General features: G+C 37.1%; 1 protein-coding gene across 1 annotated transcript in view; it reads left to right on the top strand.

The window, feature by feature from the left end:
- phtf (putative homeodomain transcription factor) overlaps positions 1-16,817 on the top strand; it is a 210,028-nt gene that overhangs the window by 163,781 nt on the left and 29,430 nt on the right. The window contains exon 15 of the mRNA XM_090385805.1: positions 12,937-13,023. Within this exon, the coding sequence (XP_090241931.1) occupies positions 12,937-13,023 (87 nt within the window). The remainder of the gene's footprint in view (positions 1-12,936; positions 13,024-16,817) is intronic.

Below are 16,817 nucleotides of genomic sequence, written 5' to 3'. Positions count from 1 at the left end.
TCTTTAACCAGTGCCTCCATTAATTTACCTGGAACAGAAGTTAAACTAACAGGTCTATAATTACTTGTGTCAGCCTTTGATCCTCCTCTGTGAATTGGGGTTACATTTGCACATCTCCAGTCTATGGGTACCTCCCCTGAGTCCAAAGAAGCTCTCATAATTATGGCTAGGGGTTTGCATACTTCCTTTGCTGCCTCCTTTAATATAACTGGATAGATCCCATCCACCCCAGGTGCCTTTTTTTATGTTTATCCTCAACAATCTCTCCTCCACTTTCCTCTCAGTTATTACAAAATCATCCAGCTCACTGCCAATGTTTACTTTACCTACATCATTCTCCTTCCTGAATAACTCCTCATGCGTGAATGTAGATGCAAAATACTCGTTTAGATTGTTAGCCACCTGAGCAGGATCCTCAACTGTTGAACCATCAATATCCAGTGGACCAATCTGATTCATCCCTTTCCTTCTCGAGTTCAAGTATGTAAAGAAAAGAACTCCTTTCTGTTTTTCTTTGCATCCTTTGCCAAGGATTTTTCGTAGTCTGCCTTTGCCTGCCTAATCTCCTTTGTGACTTGGTTACAGACCAACTTATATCTATCATAGGCTTCCATGTCACCCATTAATTTGTATGTATCGCATGCATTTTTCTTCTCTGCCACATGTCTCATTAGTCCATCTGACAACCATTTAGGCCTAAACCTTGAACAATATTTCTTAGTTGGTATGTAAAGCCTGGTAGCCACCAAGATTAGTTCCTTGAATGCCTCCCATTTTGAGTTTGCTGTTGGTAACATCATCAGTTGGTCCCACTGTATAGAATTTAAATACTGTCTCAGACCATCATAGTCGCCTTTACGAAAACAAAAAACCCTTCCCTTTACCTCTGATGGTAGTTACCTCCTTGAGTAAATCCCACTTCAACACACTGTGATCACTGCCACCTAGTGGTTCATTTATCTGCAGGTTCTTAATGCATGAAGAATCACTACTGATAATCAGATCAAGAGTATTGCTCCCTCTTGTTGCCTCACGAACATGCTGATGTAGAAAACAATCATCCAATAAATCCACAAAAGCCTTGCTAGTGTGCGAGTGACCAACCCACAAATTCCAGTCAATATCTGGGAAATTAAAGTCCCCCATTATAAGACTCTCTGATTTACTGGCCCACTCTATTTCCCTGTACAATATATTATTATACTCATCAGAGTCATTAGGAATATAGCACACTCCTACTCTCAATTTTGATTTCCCTATGCTTATGTCACACCAAACTGACTCGACACTGCCCTGTCCATCGATTTCAACTGGCTTCACTTCCTTTGACTTTATGTGTTTCTTAATTAATAGCATAACCCCTCCTCCCCTCCTGTCCTGTCTATCCTTTCTATATACATTGTATTCCCCAAATTCCAGTTCCGTATTACTTATATCTGTGTGACACCACATCTCTGATATCCCAACAATATCTGCCTTTGATGTTTTGAGCAATACCTCAAATTCATCAAATTTATTTACCAAACTCCTAGCATTGGTGTACACGCAGGTATACATGCACCTGTTTCTATTCTTAGCTACCCTAACACAACCCATGTGTTTACTTGTAACGCAATGATTACCAGCAGTCTCTGAAATATCCTGCATCTTGTTTTTCAGACTTCTGCTCATTTGAATAGAAGCAGTGCAAGAATCACTCCCACCTCTGCCAGTGGCTACTGTTAATCTATTAGTCCTTGTATCCCCCCCAACTAGCAGTTTTCCGACCCACCTAACACTGCCTCGACAGCATCAGCAAAAATTCTTGCACCCTTTCTATTTAAGTGTATCCCATCCCTGTAGAAGCAATCTCTCCTGTTAACAAGTACAGTCCAGGCTGAAAAAAATTCTACCCCTTGAGCCTTGCACAATCCCTCCAGGGCCGAATTGATCGACAAGGCTCTCATCATATACTCCCTCCTATCGTGTCTGGGCAGAATTGCAGACACTTTCAAGTTCAACCCTAATTCACGGCTTTTTTTCAACAGTGACCTGTACTTGCTAAGTAATTCCGCCGGTCTCCTACTCTTAATATCATTAGTGCCAACGTGTACAACTATATCACCTTTTGTGCCCTTAAAAGATGATATTCGCTCTACAACGTCATCAACCTTTGCCCCTGGCAGACATACCCTGGTCCTGTTCCACCTATCTTTTTTACAAAGCATGTTCTCCGTTTCCCTGACAATAGAGTCACCAACAACAACTAGTTCCTTCGGGACCAGCGCATTCTGCCTTGGGGGTTGTCTCTGTGTCACGCGATGCCCAAGTGCAAGCTCTGGCGTTGATGTGGGCAGCTGAGAGCTTGATGGGCCCCTCAATTTATTTCCTTCGAGGGCATCCACCCTGTCCTTCAAGGTCTCATAAAGGCCCATAACAACGCTGAGTTGTCGCCTGATTTCCTTGCACTCCTTACATCGTGCACACACAAAGACATCCCCCTTGGCAGTATCATGTCCCGTACCCGAGCTCCGCAAACATCAAGCAAACAGTGCATTTTAATAGACTGTGATTCAGAGGGCAACTGCCCCCCTCAGTTCTCCCCTGAACCACAGCACTCCCATTAGCTTGAGCCTTTTGCTTTGCTGCTCTGGTCAGAGTCATGATTCCAATTTAATTCAATAAAATTTAAAACAAAAATTAAATCCTTAAGTTATATCCCAAAACAGTTATGTTATATATATATATATTTTTTTTTTTTTTTTTTTTTCGGTATCTAGTGTTCCCTTTATACAACTTCCGTATCACGTGTACCACTATAGTTATGTATTAATTATTTGTTACGATTAAGTCGTTATATATATTTATAGAGTTAAAAATACAATTTAATTGACAATAAAGTTTATCAAGATTAATAGATTTACTGATTAATTGACAATATTATATTATGCAGTATACTACACTAAGCTTATGCTATCGTGTAAAAATGGCGGGAATTCACGAACGGTATTTCTACGGACTCGTAAGTATTGATTAGCTTCGAAATCTCGCTATCTCAATTTAGAATAAACTAAGGATCCTGACTAGGTCTATAATCTACTTATAGAAGATAATTTGATATAACAATTGGTTAATAAATCGACTAAATTTGGTTAAAAGACCTCTCGTTCAATTTGTGACACGTGGATTTGATACCGTTACCGATACTAAGTAATATCTACGAAATCTCTGTCTAAGTTAAACTTTAAACTAAGTATCGTAACTAGGAATATAAAGCTACTCTAGAAAATAAGTTAATATGACAATTTAAACTAATAAAGCAGAAAATAAATCAGGAAAAACTTCTCTGTTTGAAGAGCTTTAAGGAGCAATGTCTGCCCAGGCTAACCTCGCACCCAGACTCCAATATTATTATATTATATACATTTGTGCTGTCTGAACTCACAGGAGCATGTAACATCTATTTAAGTTTCAACTACACTTCAAGTAATCATTTAGCATTAGCAAAGGCACATGATGCAAGAAACCAAGCTTATATAGCATCAGCCAAAAAAAAAAAACACTCTTATTTCACCCATCCACTCGCTCTAAATGTTTGTCAAGTTCTGCTTTGAATCTATTTAAGCTATCAACTTCTACAACGACAGATGGAAGTTTGTTCCAGCAATCAACCAGCTGTGGGCTAAAGACAAAATTCTACACATCTGTCCTACAACCGTCTTTCCTCAATTTGAATTTATGCCCTCTCAGGTGATTATTTTGAACAAGAGGAAGAATCCCATCCACATTGAGCATGCTCAAACCATTCAAGGCTTTATACACCTCAATCAGATCACCTCGCGGGTACCTAGCCTCCAGACACTGTAATTTGCAAAACTTAAGCCTTTCTTTGTAAGAGCAACCCTTTGTTCCATTCACTAATCTTGTTGCCCTTTTCTGTACTCATTCCAACAGCTCTACATCCTTCTTAAAATGAGGCCTCCAGACCTGTACACAGTACTCAAGGTGTGGCCTGACCATTGCCTTATACAAAGGGATAATCACCTCCTTATCCCTGCTAGAAAAGTTCCTATATATCATTGACAAGACACCATGAGCTACTCTTGCAGACCGTCTGCACTGCTCAGAAAATTTCATATCTGCCTGCACAATTACCCCCAGGTCCTTTTCATTCTCTACCACTGTCACTTTGTAAGAGCAAAGTTTGTTCCATTCACTAATCTAGTTGCCCTTTTCTGTACTCATTCCAACAGCTCTACATCCTTCTTAAAATGAGGCCTCCAGACCTGTACACAGTACTCAAGGTGCGGCCTGACCATTGCCTTATACAAGGGGATAATCACCTCCTTATCCCTGCTAGAAAAGTTCCTATATATCATTGACAAGACACCATGAGCTACTCTTGCAGACCATCTGCACTGCTCAGAAAACTTCATATCTGCCTGCACAATTACCCCCAGGTTCTTTTCATTCTCTACCACTGTCAGTGTGGTACCACAGAGTTGATACTTTACTCTGGGATTACTGCTTCCCATATGTAGTACTTGACATTTGTCAATGTTAAACTTCAATTGCCACCTCTTAGCCCAAATGCTCAACTTTTCTAGATCCTGTTGCAGCAGTGTACTGTCATTAGTGTCATTAACAACCCTGCAAACTTGGACATTAAGCCTGATATACCATCATCAATATCATTTATAAATACAGAAAACAACAATGGACCCAATACTGAACCTTGAGGGACTCCGCTAGTAACATTAGTCCACGAAGAGCAGTGTCCATTGATTACCATTCTCTGTCTTTTCCTACTCAACCATCCCTTTATCCATAACAGCAATTTGCCTCCAATTTGTGCAGTAGTCTTCCACGTGCAACAGTATCAAAGGCTTTTCTAAGATCCAAATATATGATTTCAAAGTTATTCTTTGCATCCATTTCCTTTGTGACTACATAATAGTATCCAATAAAATTAGTCAGATAAGACTTCTCCTTAACAAACCCATGCTGTGTCCGAGCTATAACTGAAGTCTTGTCTAGATGATAGATGATCCTGCAATGCTTCTTTAACCAGTGCCTCCATTAATTTCCCTGGAACAGAAGTTAAACTAACAGGTCTGTAATTACCTGTGCCTCCCTTTGATCCTCCTTTGTGAATTGCAGTCATATTTGCACATCTCCAGTCCGTAGGTATCTCCCTAGTCCAAAGAAGCTCTCATAATTATGGCTAAGGGTTTGCTTACTTCCTTTGCCACCTCCTTTAATATAACTGGATAGATTCCATCCACCCCAGGAGCCTTTCTTGTGTTTATCTTTAACAATTTCTCCTCCACTTTACTCTCGGTTATTACAAGATTATCTGGCTTACTGCCAGAGTTGAATACACATGTGGCATTCCCCTCTCTGAATAACTCCTCATGTGTGAATGTCGATGCAAAATATTCATTCAGTTTGTTAGCAAACATAGCAGGATCATCAACAGTTGAGCCATCGATATCAAGTGGACTAATTTGATTCCTCCCCCTTCTACATAAGTAGAGAACTCTTTGCTGTTTTTCTTTCCATCCTTTGCCAAAGATTTCTCGTAATCTGCCTTTGCCTGCCTGACCTCCTTTGTAACTTGGTTACAGACCAGCTTATATCTATCATAGGCTTTTGTGTCACATGTCAATTTATATGTATCCCATGCATTTTTCTTCTCTGTCACATGTCTAATTAGTTCAACTGACATCCATTTAGGCCTAAATCTTGACCAATATTTCTTAGTTGGTATGAAAAGCCTAGTGGCTTCCAAGATTAATTCTTTGAATACTTCCCATTTTGAATTTGATGTTGGTAATATCATCAGTTGGTTCCACCGTATAGAATTTAAATACTGTCTCAGACCACCGTAGTCACCTTTATGAAGGCAAGAACCCTTCCCTTTACCCTTGATGGTAGTTACCTCTTTGAGTAAATCCCACTTCAGCACACTGTGATCACTGCCACCTAGTGATTCCTTTATCTGCAGATTCTTGATGCATGAAGAATCATTACTGATAATCAGATCAAGAGTATTACTTCCTCTAGTTGCCTCCCGAACATGCTGCTGTAGAAAACAATCATCCATTAATCCAAAAAAGCCTTGCTAGTGTGTGAGTGACCAACCCACAAATTCCAGTAAATCTCTGGGAAATTAAAATCCCCCATTATAAGACACTCTAATTTACTGGCCTACTCTATTTCTCTGCACAATTGCTCATTATACTCATCAGATTCATTAGGCCTATAACACACACCTACTCTCATTTTTCCTTTCCCAGTGCTTATGTCACACCAAACAGACTCAGCATTTCATTGTCCACCAACATCAATTAGATGCACTTCCTTAGATTTTATGTGTTTCTTAACTAACAGCATAACCCCTCCTTCCTTCCTGTCCTGTCTATCCTTTCTGTACACATTGTACTCCCCAAATTCCAGTTCTGCACTTATGTCTGTGTGACACTAGGGCTTGCATAAAACCGAGAAATTTCAAAACCGAGTTTAACCGAAGTTTACTGTTAAAACCGGTTTTGAAACTGATTTTCTCAGACTTAGGGAAAATAATTAAAAGCTTATAACACAGGTATTTATTTTATCTTGGGTAGATTGTAGAAATCGTAATCAAATCTTTTAAACAAAATCTATCACCTCTGATAGTAAAAAAAATAAAAAAATTAAAATGCTCCAAAAAAGTAACCAGCTTGAGATTATACAACATTACAAATTGTATTCAAATCCTTTGAATAAAAACTATCTTCTCGTATAGTAAAGAAAAAAATAATAAGCCCTATAATAATAAATAAATAAAAATAATGTGAAAAAAAACAGCTTGGGGAAATTACTTTACTATTTATTGCTTAGCTTTTTTCTGAAAATGATCCTTTAAAAAACACAGTATATTAAACATTTTTCCTGATAGACTTGACCTTATTTTTGTGTTAAAGAGACCAGTGATCGAAAACACTCTCTCAGATTGGACACGTTGGTTTAATGGTCAGCAGTGCTCTATAAACTTTCTCCAGCTTTTCACTTCTACTGCTAGTTGCCTCCAAAATTTTAAATTATTTGCTGATTTCCAATTCACTCGAATATTTTGAAGGCTCTTCAGTTAATCTCTTTATTACACTGTCATACTCTCGCATGAGTGTATCTCCAACATCGGAACTAGGCGAGTTTTAATGAGTTGTTCTTTCTTAGTTTTATAATAATTCAGAACCATATTTTTAATTCCATTCACTGAGGCTGGTGGTAATGTATCGTATTTATTTATCTGAAGGTGAAGGCTTGATTGTATAAACTCACTCTTGGCAATTGAATTAAAAGAAAATCCATCTAAAGCAGCTAATTTTGAAATCTCTTCTTCCATAGATTTTTTGACGATAAAGTTTTCTAATGTTCGTACCATTTTTATGGGAGGTTCACTGTTATCTTGTTTAATGTCAATCTGATGCATTTTCTTTAAATGCAACATCAAAGATGATGTAGATCCTCCAGACGACTTCATTATCTTCTGACATTTCGAACATTGTGCTTCATCTTTGCTTTTTCGAGCAAAATAATTCCATACATTTGATTTCATCTTAGACATATTAAGAGTAATAAATATTAATTAGTAGAAATTTATATCACCGACAATTTTAAATTAAAATATTGAAGATAACAAAAGCACAATACTGTGCGTCACTCCCGCAAGCACTGAATGAAGAGTCTAAACGAGGCAAGTTTCAAAATTTTCACGAAAGAAATTTTTTATTTATTTACTTGCAATTTTTTTTCCCCCAGTTAAATCTATTGTATTTTCAAAATTACATAAAAGCTAAATTTGGTGAAGCTGCTTTTTGGAGAACATTTGATCGCAAATTTAATAGGAATAAAGAAGCAAAAAACTTTCTACGATTGAAATTTGATGCAATATTCAGCGAATCTGGGTAACCATCAATAAGGCGCATTCCATAACTTGCCTGGCGAACAAGATAGATGGAACGGAGAAATGTTGAGCATTTTCTTTTATGCTATCGCTCCGACTCACTCGGTCGTAAATAAGTACACCTGCATCGTGCCCTGATACATTCAGGGGTTAATGGGATACAAACCACTGATTTCCTTGCATAGTGACCACTTGAACTGAGCCTTCTTAACACAGTTGGGTTGGAAATGTCTTCACCTGTAGCCGCAGCAACTTCAAGAGATGGTTAATGACAGGATTATTAAAGATAAAAGGTACCCTCCTAGATTTGGGCCACTTGCCCATGAGATTTGTACCTTAAAATAAAATAAAAAATAAAATAAAAAATAAAATAAAAAAACATGTTTAAAATATAAAGCAGTTGAATGATCCAGACAAAAGGAACAAACAAAAGAAAATGTGCGTAACAAAAAACTATATTCGAGGGCTAACTAAGAAAATATTCGAATCCGGTTTTAGAAGCTCGGTTTCGGTTTTAACAACTCAATATGAAAACCGATTTAGCCGGTTTTATAAAACCGGCTTGCAAGCCCTATGTGACACCATGTCTCTGATATCCCAACAATAGCCGACCGGGCTAGCCGAGTGGGTAAAGTACCTGCCCGGCAACCCAAAGGTCGCGGGTTCGATTCCCGCCTCGGGCTTGGATCAAAGTACTGCAAAAACCTTGGGAGGTGCAATATGGCCACAGAAGCCGATGCGCCAACAACTACCAAATCAATCAATCCCAACAATATCTGCCTTTGATGTCTTGACTAGCACTTCAAGCTCATCAAATTTATTAACTATACTCCTAGCATTGGTGTACATGCAAGTATACATGCACCTGTTTCTACTCTTAGTTACCCTAACACAGCCCATGTATTTACTTGTTCCACTATGACTCCCAATAGTCCTGGAAATTCCCATTGCCTTGCTTTCCAGGCTGCTGCTCAAGTGCATTTCAATAGAAATAGTGCAAGAATCACTTTTACCTCTGCCAGGGGTTACTGTTAATCTATTAGTTCATGTATCCCCCCAAGCTAGAACTTTTATTCTAACTTCGGGGGGGGGGGGGGGATACATTTTGCAAAAGGGGAACTTTTATTGATTTAGTAAACCAATGTTGAAACAAGTCAAATAAAGTTTAGTTGCATAAAGGATGAGCAAATAACTGTTTTCAAGTGAATGGATCACACAATACCTGCAAACACTACTATTGTTCAATATAAAGAATATACATTCGAAATTGTGCATTTTGCAAGGGTTGCTTAACCTATTCAGGAGTATATATTATATACATTTGTGCTGTCCGAACTCACAGGAGCATGTAAAATCTAATTAATTTTCAACTACACTTCAAGTAATCATTTATGTACAGATTGTCTTGAAATCTTCCACCACCATCTGTTATTTGTGTTTCCAAGTAATAGTAGACATAGTTTATAATAAATGGTTACACAAAAATAGTTTTGAAAAATTGCAGAAGATTGTGCCTACATATAGCATCTGATTTGGGCTTAAAAAAATCCAAAATTCTAGGCAATTTAGATCGAAAAGTGATGAATTTAATAAAATTATACATAAATATATGTAGAGGATATTTTTGTTATTTGATTTTTGACAATTTCACTTAATGTTTGACATTGACAAATGAAAAGTACTGCATATGGGTAGCAATAACTGAAGAGAAACATACCAACTGTGTGGTACTACACTCAGGGAAGTGAAAAGTGAAATAGACCTGGGGGTAATTGTGCAGTCAAATATGAGGTTCGCTGTGCGGTGCAGACGGGCTGCCAGGGCAGGTCATGGAGTCTTGTCAATGATATATAGGAATTTTGCTGACAGGGATGTGATTACCCCTTATACAAGGCAGTGGTCAGGCCACACCTAGAGTACTGGGTACAGGTCTGGAGGCCTCATTTTAGGAAGGATGTAGAGTTGCTAGAACTAGTACAAAGAAGGGCAACAGGATTGGTGAGGGGAACAAAGGGGTGCGCTTACCAAGAAAGGCTTAAGTTCTGAAAATTGCAACACCTGGAGGGTAAACACCTGCGAGGTGATCTGAGGTGTATTGAGGTGTATAAGGCCTTGAATGGTTTGAGCAAGCTGAATGCTGATGGGATTCTTCCTCTTGCTCAGACTAAGAATGTGAGGGGGCACAGTTTCAAATTGAGGAAAGATAGTTGTAGAATAGATGTGTGGAAATTTGCCTTTAGCCAGCAGGTAGTTGATTGGTGGAACAGGCTTCCACCTTTTGTTGTGCCTAAATAAATTTAAGGCTGTGCTGGACAAGCATTTGGAACGAATGGAGGGGTGAAGTGGGAGCGTTTTTTCTTTTTTTTTTTTAGGCTGGTGCTGCATAAGTTTGCTTTCTTGCATTATATGCCTCTACTAATGCTAATGTGTTGGGCATTCAAGTTAAAATAAGCACCAGCTAATATTTAAAACTTTTATGTACAAAATTTTAATTTTTACTATCTTTCAAATTCCATAAAAAAACGCAGTCCACAGATTTGACCCCAAATGAAAAATATTCTACTGTGAATCCACATGTTCAGCGAACTCACTTGTGAAAGAGTTAAATGGAATATAGGCTTTTAGAATGAACAGTTAGGATAGGCATAGAATAAATGATCCCCCCCCCACACACACACAATGGTGCCTTTTGAGACTGGTGTATAAATATAGTGAGTTAGAAAATAAATGTGAGGTATGAATAGTGGTTGCAGTCAGTGTGCTATATGAACAACATGGAGATTTCCAAATGTGCCCAGCATGCAATGTGATGAAATTTTTGAATGCAGAGGATAACCAGTGAAAATTTATTGTTGTTTAGTAGTCTTATACTCAGCATCTTGAAAAGTGCCATGGTATTTTTTTTTTTTTTTTTTTTTGTTAGTTGTTGGCGCATCGGCTTCTGTGGCCATAATGCACCTCCCAAAGTGGTTTTGCATTTTACTGTGATCCAAGCCCGAGGCGGGATTCAAACCCACGACCTTTGGGTTGTCGGCTCCAACTGACTGGCCGTGCTAGCTGTACCTACTCTGAACTTGTGGAGTATATCTCTCTCTCATTTTTTTTTTTTTTTTTTTTTGGCTTCTATCTTCTGTTTCCTGCCATCCGTTCTTTTACTCCCCCCCCCCCCCATTTTTCTCTTACAGAATGATTTTTTTTTTTTTTTTTTTTTTGTGGGGTGGTGGTTTTCGTCCACCTGCCACCCCACTCCTCTCTCTGGTGAGGCACTGGGCATGCCACACTGTCATCAGGGGCCATCTTCCCTATTGGCCCCTTTCTTCTGTTTCCTACCCTCCAGTCTTTTACTTTTCTCTTGCACAACGTTTTTTTTTTTTTTTTTTTATTTAGTTTATATATATATATATATATATGTGCGTGTGTGTGTGTGTGTGTGTGTATATATATATATTTATATATACACACACACGCATTCCCCACAGGTCTAAATCTAAAAACATCAAAATTACTGCCCAACCTATTTGGCCCTAGAACAAGTTATCAGCGAACAACCCTACGCTCTGTTAAAATTACAACCGTTGCTCAAGAAACAGCAATCATCTCATTCTCAAATCTGGTCCTAGCCACTGAAATCCCAGGAAAGTAGGTGGCAGGACCCGCCAGAGTACTCTAGCTACAGTGGTACACCCGGTCAGCCTCCCCGTGGCATGGTGTGGTAACGTCGGGTCCCACTAGGGGCTCGGTGGCTAATAGACCGGAGGAACAAAGGGCACAACACCATATACAGCACATGACCCCCACACACTTCAAATCTCTGGCCCCGATACAATGTACACCCGCGGAGATGGGAGAAATCCCAGGAGCCGTTAGACACTAACATACCTTATACCTTATACCTTTGGGTTGCCAGGCAGGCACTTTACCCACCTGGCTAGCCTGGTCGGCGCCATGGTATTCCAGTAGACTGAAAAATGCCACTCTTCAGTGGTATAGGGTTGTGTGCGTGGCCCTCAGATATGTAGGTATCTCTAAGTGTCCATTCTTGCCCCTTCCCCCTGAGATTAAAACCTAACATGTCACAAAATATAATTTCACACTGAATTTGAAAATATCTATTTTTAGCAACACTTGATTTTTTTATATTCCTTTCATATGATATTTTATACATATTCATGAGTATTTAACATTATTATTACAATCATGTAATAAGAATTTTATTAGTGTTATAATAGTGCTGGATTTTTATAAATTATTTTTATTTTTATTAGATTTTTATTAATTTTTATAAATTAAAATTATAAAGTAAATATAAACTTTTAACAAAAATGATATCTTATTTTGAAAAATGCATAATTAGTGGTAAAGAAACGTTCATGTAGCTCGTGAAATCCATGTGGCCCACAATCATCAGCAGCATTATATCTGTTTTGGCCTCTAGCTGAAAAAAGTTTGGATGCCACTGATGTAAGAAGTTCATAGAGTAATAGCAGTCTGTGCAGAGTTTGCTGCCAGTTATTGTTTTGTAACAATGTGAATCCTCAAATAGTGACACTCATCAACAACAGGTGCAAAGTGCTGCAACACTCAGCTTATGGTTTGACCTGTCACTCTACAACTCCCATGTCTTCAGCCCTCTGACATAGATGTTCAAAGGTCATCACTTTTACTTAGATGATAAGATGAAGGAGACTGTTCACATATTGGTTTTACCACTAGCCAGCAAGTGGTGAAACTGTGTGCGACAGTTCTGTGCTCTGTTTTACACTGAGAGTACTGCTTGTTGACATGGTTGGACCAATATTTCTATGCTACAAGTGCTTACTTTTAACCTACCACTTGAATTCTGAATGTTTATTTGAAATATTTATAAATGTAAATAATTAATTTCTGTACATGCTTCTTCTGTTATTAGGATGTATGTTAGTGAAACAAAATATTCATACTTTACTTTAGTGAGAAGTTATTTCTTTGAATCTGATTTTTTTCCCTTTCTTTTTAAAATTGTTATTCAGAAACATGGTCCTCAGCGATCTGTAGATGTAATTGTTTCAACAGCTTTCATTATAGAAGTGTGTGTTCTCTCTTTCTTGTGTGTACAGGTAAGTCATATTAACTAATGAAGCATTAAGAATTTATTTAATGTAACTTTATTTTGAAAAATAAAACAGTGTATTATTATTGTAGCTTTTGAAATCATACAGTGATGCTTGTATTGTATCTATTATTAAGTATACAAATTGTTAACCTTATAATCTTTCAGCTATGTATCATATTTTCAGATAGGCCATGATGGCATTTCATCACAAACTCTTAAACTCACATGCTTTTGCCTGAGTATAAGTCAAATTCTGCTGTCAAACTGAACATTTTTACCATTTGATGGAATCCATGGCATCATAACTTTAGTTATGATGCCATGGATTCCATGGATGCCATGGTTATGATCCCTTAAGTTATCCCTCAGCCATTGGAAATTATAAAGATTCCTACCAAAATACCCTCCATATAACACTATACTGCCTACTTGGCTTGGAGACATCTCAGTTATAGAATGGATTCCTGTATACCCAGCCATTCAGGATGGAATCTTTTATGACACTCAGCCATTCTTTATTAACTAGAGACTACTGTTTTATACTTGAAGATCTAGAAATAATGGAGAGTCTCCTTATCTGCTCCGTGTGTTGCACTTTGAGCTGAACTTTGAATGGCAGAGTGATCATAGCATGGTTGAAAGCATTTTCTGTTTGGATGCTAACTAAACACTTATTTTTGAAACTTGAAATATGCTAGGCGATGGCTTTATGATTTGATCCCTATTTTTGCATTTGTCTTTTAATCCACTGTAGTTAGTTAAACTGAAATGAATTTAGAACAAAATCTTCAGCCTTATGAGAGCTATAAAACACTGTAATAGTGAGTTGGTAACTACCTTGAGTTGTGTATGTAGATAAGTATGGTACAAAATGCATCAATCTCATATTGCAAAACAAGGCACTATAAATTACCTTGTATTGCACCTGCATTTTGAAATAAATTTCAGTGATACTTCATTGAATATTTTATTTATGTATAGTTTCATTTAATTAACGATTTTTTATATAGAATTTGAATACATACTAAAACTTTGAAATCAGTGAGAATTAATGAATACAGAATTTAATCAGATTTACAGATATATTCTCTCTCTCTCTCTCTCTCTCTCTCTCACAATATTGGTCTGAAGATAGAATTTAGTAAGAATATGTAAACATAACCAAATTGTATATTTTAGAATTGAAGGTGCTTGAAGGGGGTTTGTACCTCTTATGTGTTTCAAACTAAAATATATAAATAATAACATAATAATGATTTCACTCAAGATATATTTTGTTAAAAAAAACAATGTTATGTTTGCTAAAAATGTAATGTTGATTGTGATGCCTCTCTGTACAATCACTATTGTATCCCACCTCCTGTCAATAAATAAAATTACTTGCTGTATCTTACTTTCTAGAGGCCTTTATTCATATCATTTTTAGATGTATTTGCCAGTATTATTATGCAACAAAAAATTACAGTAGTTTTATAGAAGATTTCCTGTAATGGGCATATAATAGCTCCTGGATTCTAAAAACATAATAGCTCCTGCTTCCTTAACTTGGAGCAATTCTACTATTCCAGATATTTAAAACATGACTTTCAAAGCCTCTAATGACTGTTGTTCATCACAGAAAGGAAGTCTAATTCAAACTTCTTTAGAAATCAAGTTATACTTTTTACATCTATGTGCAAAGGTGGCATATTATCTGTATCTTGCCTCAGTTGGATATAATTACTTAAACCATGTAATTGCCTGTAGAACAAATTGAAGTAAATCTAATACTTAAATAAAACCTTCCAGAAAAAATTTCTGTAAGCCATGTGAAATATAGTTTGAATCACAAATAAAATGTAAAATTAAACAACCGTTGATTAAAAGCATTCTTGGGCAAGAGCCTTAAGCTATGTGGCAGTGTGACTAATGTATGGGTTAGTGCAATTTCATCATTTGATGAAATTGCACTAACCCATACATTAGGCGCCTTCGTAGCCAGGTGGGAAGGAGCAGCAATGTGTAGCACACGCTTCTTGATTAGACCAGGGTTCGAGCCTGTCACCGACAAATATGGAGGATGCAGAAAGGTCAGGGAATGACCACCACATATTCACAGAGCAATATGGCCTTAGTTGCTAATGCTCCTAAAAACCAAAAAAACAAAAACCATACATTAGTCATAGTGCCATGTAGCTTGAGGCTCTTGCCCAAGAATGCTTTTAGTCTTAACTGTTGCCCACCATCAGGCATCTCTCATATTGTGGAGTTATACTTCATAATGTGGGTTGTCACTATTACAACACCAGGGTACCTGCCCACTCACCAAAGAGAGGCTAATATTCTTGAACGGTGCCATCTAGGTGGTGGTATCTACCGAGAATAAATGACACCAGTCTTTTCCAGTGGTGAAGCGCTGCTTATTCAAGGTAGTGCAATACATGGCAACTCGTGAAGGTATTCACAATATGAGAAGTAATTAAAATGATGCCAAATTCGTCTACTTTGGTAGATGGCTATATATAAAATGATGCAATTGTCATTACGATAGTCGTTGATTATATTATATACTTTAATTAGTATGAACCAGAGCTGTAATGCTCAATACATTGATATCAATAATTGTAAAATAATAAGAGAAGTTTACCTCAATATAGTTCGTAGAATACTTCTGTATGATACTCTCCAGAAATTAAAACAGAAAAATTGAAAAACTTACATTAGAGTAACAAATAGATTAAAAAATTAAAACTCAATTTAACACAATTAAAAATCAATTTAATGCAATTAAAAATAAGAAAATTAATTAAAAGAATTTAACAAAAAAAAATTGCAAAACGATTTTCCTTCCTGAAGCTGACAATGCTTTTCGACTGTATGTCTTGATCACAGGAATGAAAATTACTGAATAGGGGTGAGTATGAAACTTAAATAGGGATTATTTGTCTTTGCGCATGCGTGTAAAAGCCGACGATCATTAACAGAATTTTCATGTAATTTAATTTCTGTGGTTTCTGCAATTAATAGTCGCGTATAATTAAGACACTTAAGTATTTTGTCCTCGTTAAATAAAAAAGTATGTTTTTCGTTAACGGCGCAAAAGGCTAATTCTGACACTGCTGAATGAGAAGCACGAACTGAGGCCGCATGTTGATTAACACGAATATTCAAAGGAAAACGCATCGAACCCTGATAAGACGAGTCGCAATCACCGCAAGAAATGTTGTATACCAGGTCATTAATTTGTGTCGAATGAGGAAAGGACCGAGCGATTGTTCAGTATAGTGTGTAATTTCCGTATTGGCCTGGCCACAATTTTAAATTCGGTATCTTTAAAGAATCTGTTAAGTTCGTGCCACTGTTCAATGTATGGGACAGAAATAAAGTATTTTTTGATATTACTATTGTTGGTTGGTGTAGTATTTTGTATCCTGTCCTTAGCTTGTACCTTAATTCGGTTTATTGTAGCAAGGGGATAGATAACCCCTGTTTAAGAATCTGCTGGTTAATATTTGTATTTCTGAGCCCAAAGCAGATTCCGTCATTGAATATTTGTAGGCATTTAGAAATTGATTAAAGATAATCGATCTTTTGTAGGTGAATGGGTGATAGCTGTTATAATGTAGAAGCATATCGGCGTTTGTAGGTTTTCGATAGATGTTAAATTGGATTTTATTCAAGTCCTGAGTAAGTGTGAAATTTAGAAAATTTAATGACTTTGTATCCGTATCCTCCCTTTCCAATGTAAATTTGAGCCTAGAATGAATATTATTAAACAAATGTAAAATGTCTTGGATACTATCAGTAATAACTAGAACA

This window comes from Mastigoproctus giganteus, chromosome 12 (assembly GCF_048544385.1).
Source record: "Mastigoproctus giganteus isolate SK-2022 chromosome 12, ASM4854438v1, whole genome shotgun sequence".
NCBI classification, from domain to species: Eukaryota; Metazoa; Arthropoda; class Arachnida; order Uropygi; family Thelyphonidae; genus Mastigoproctus; species Mastigoproctus giganteus.
The sequence above is the reverse complement of the archived record's forward strand: the minus strand, read 5'-3'. Positions and strand labels throughout refer to the sequence as shown.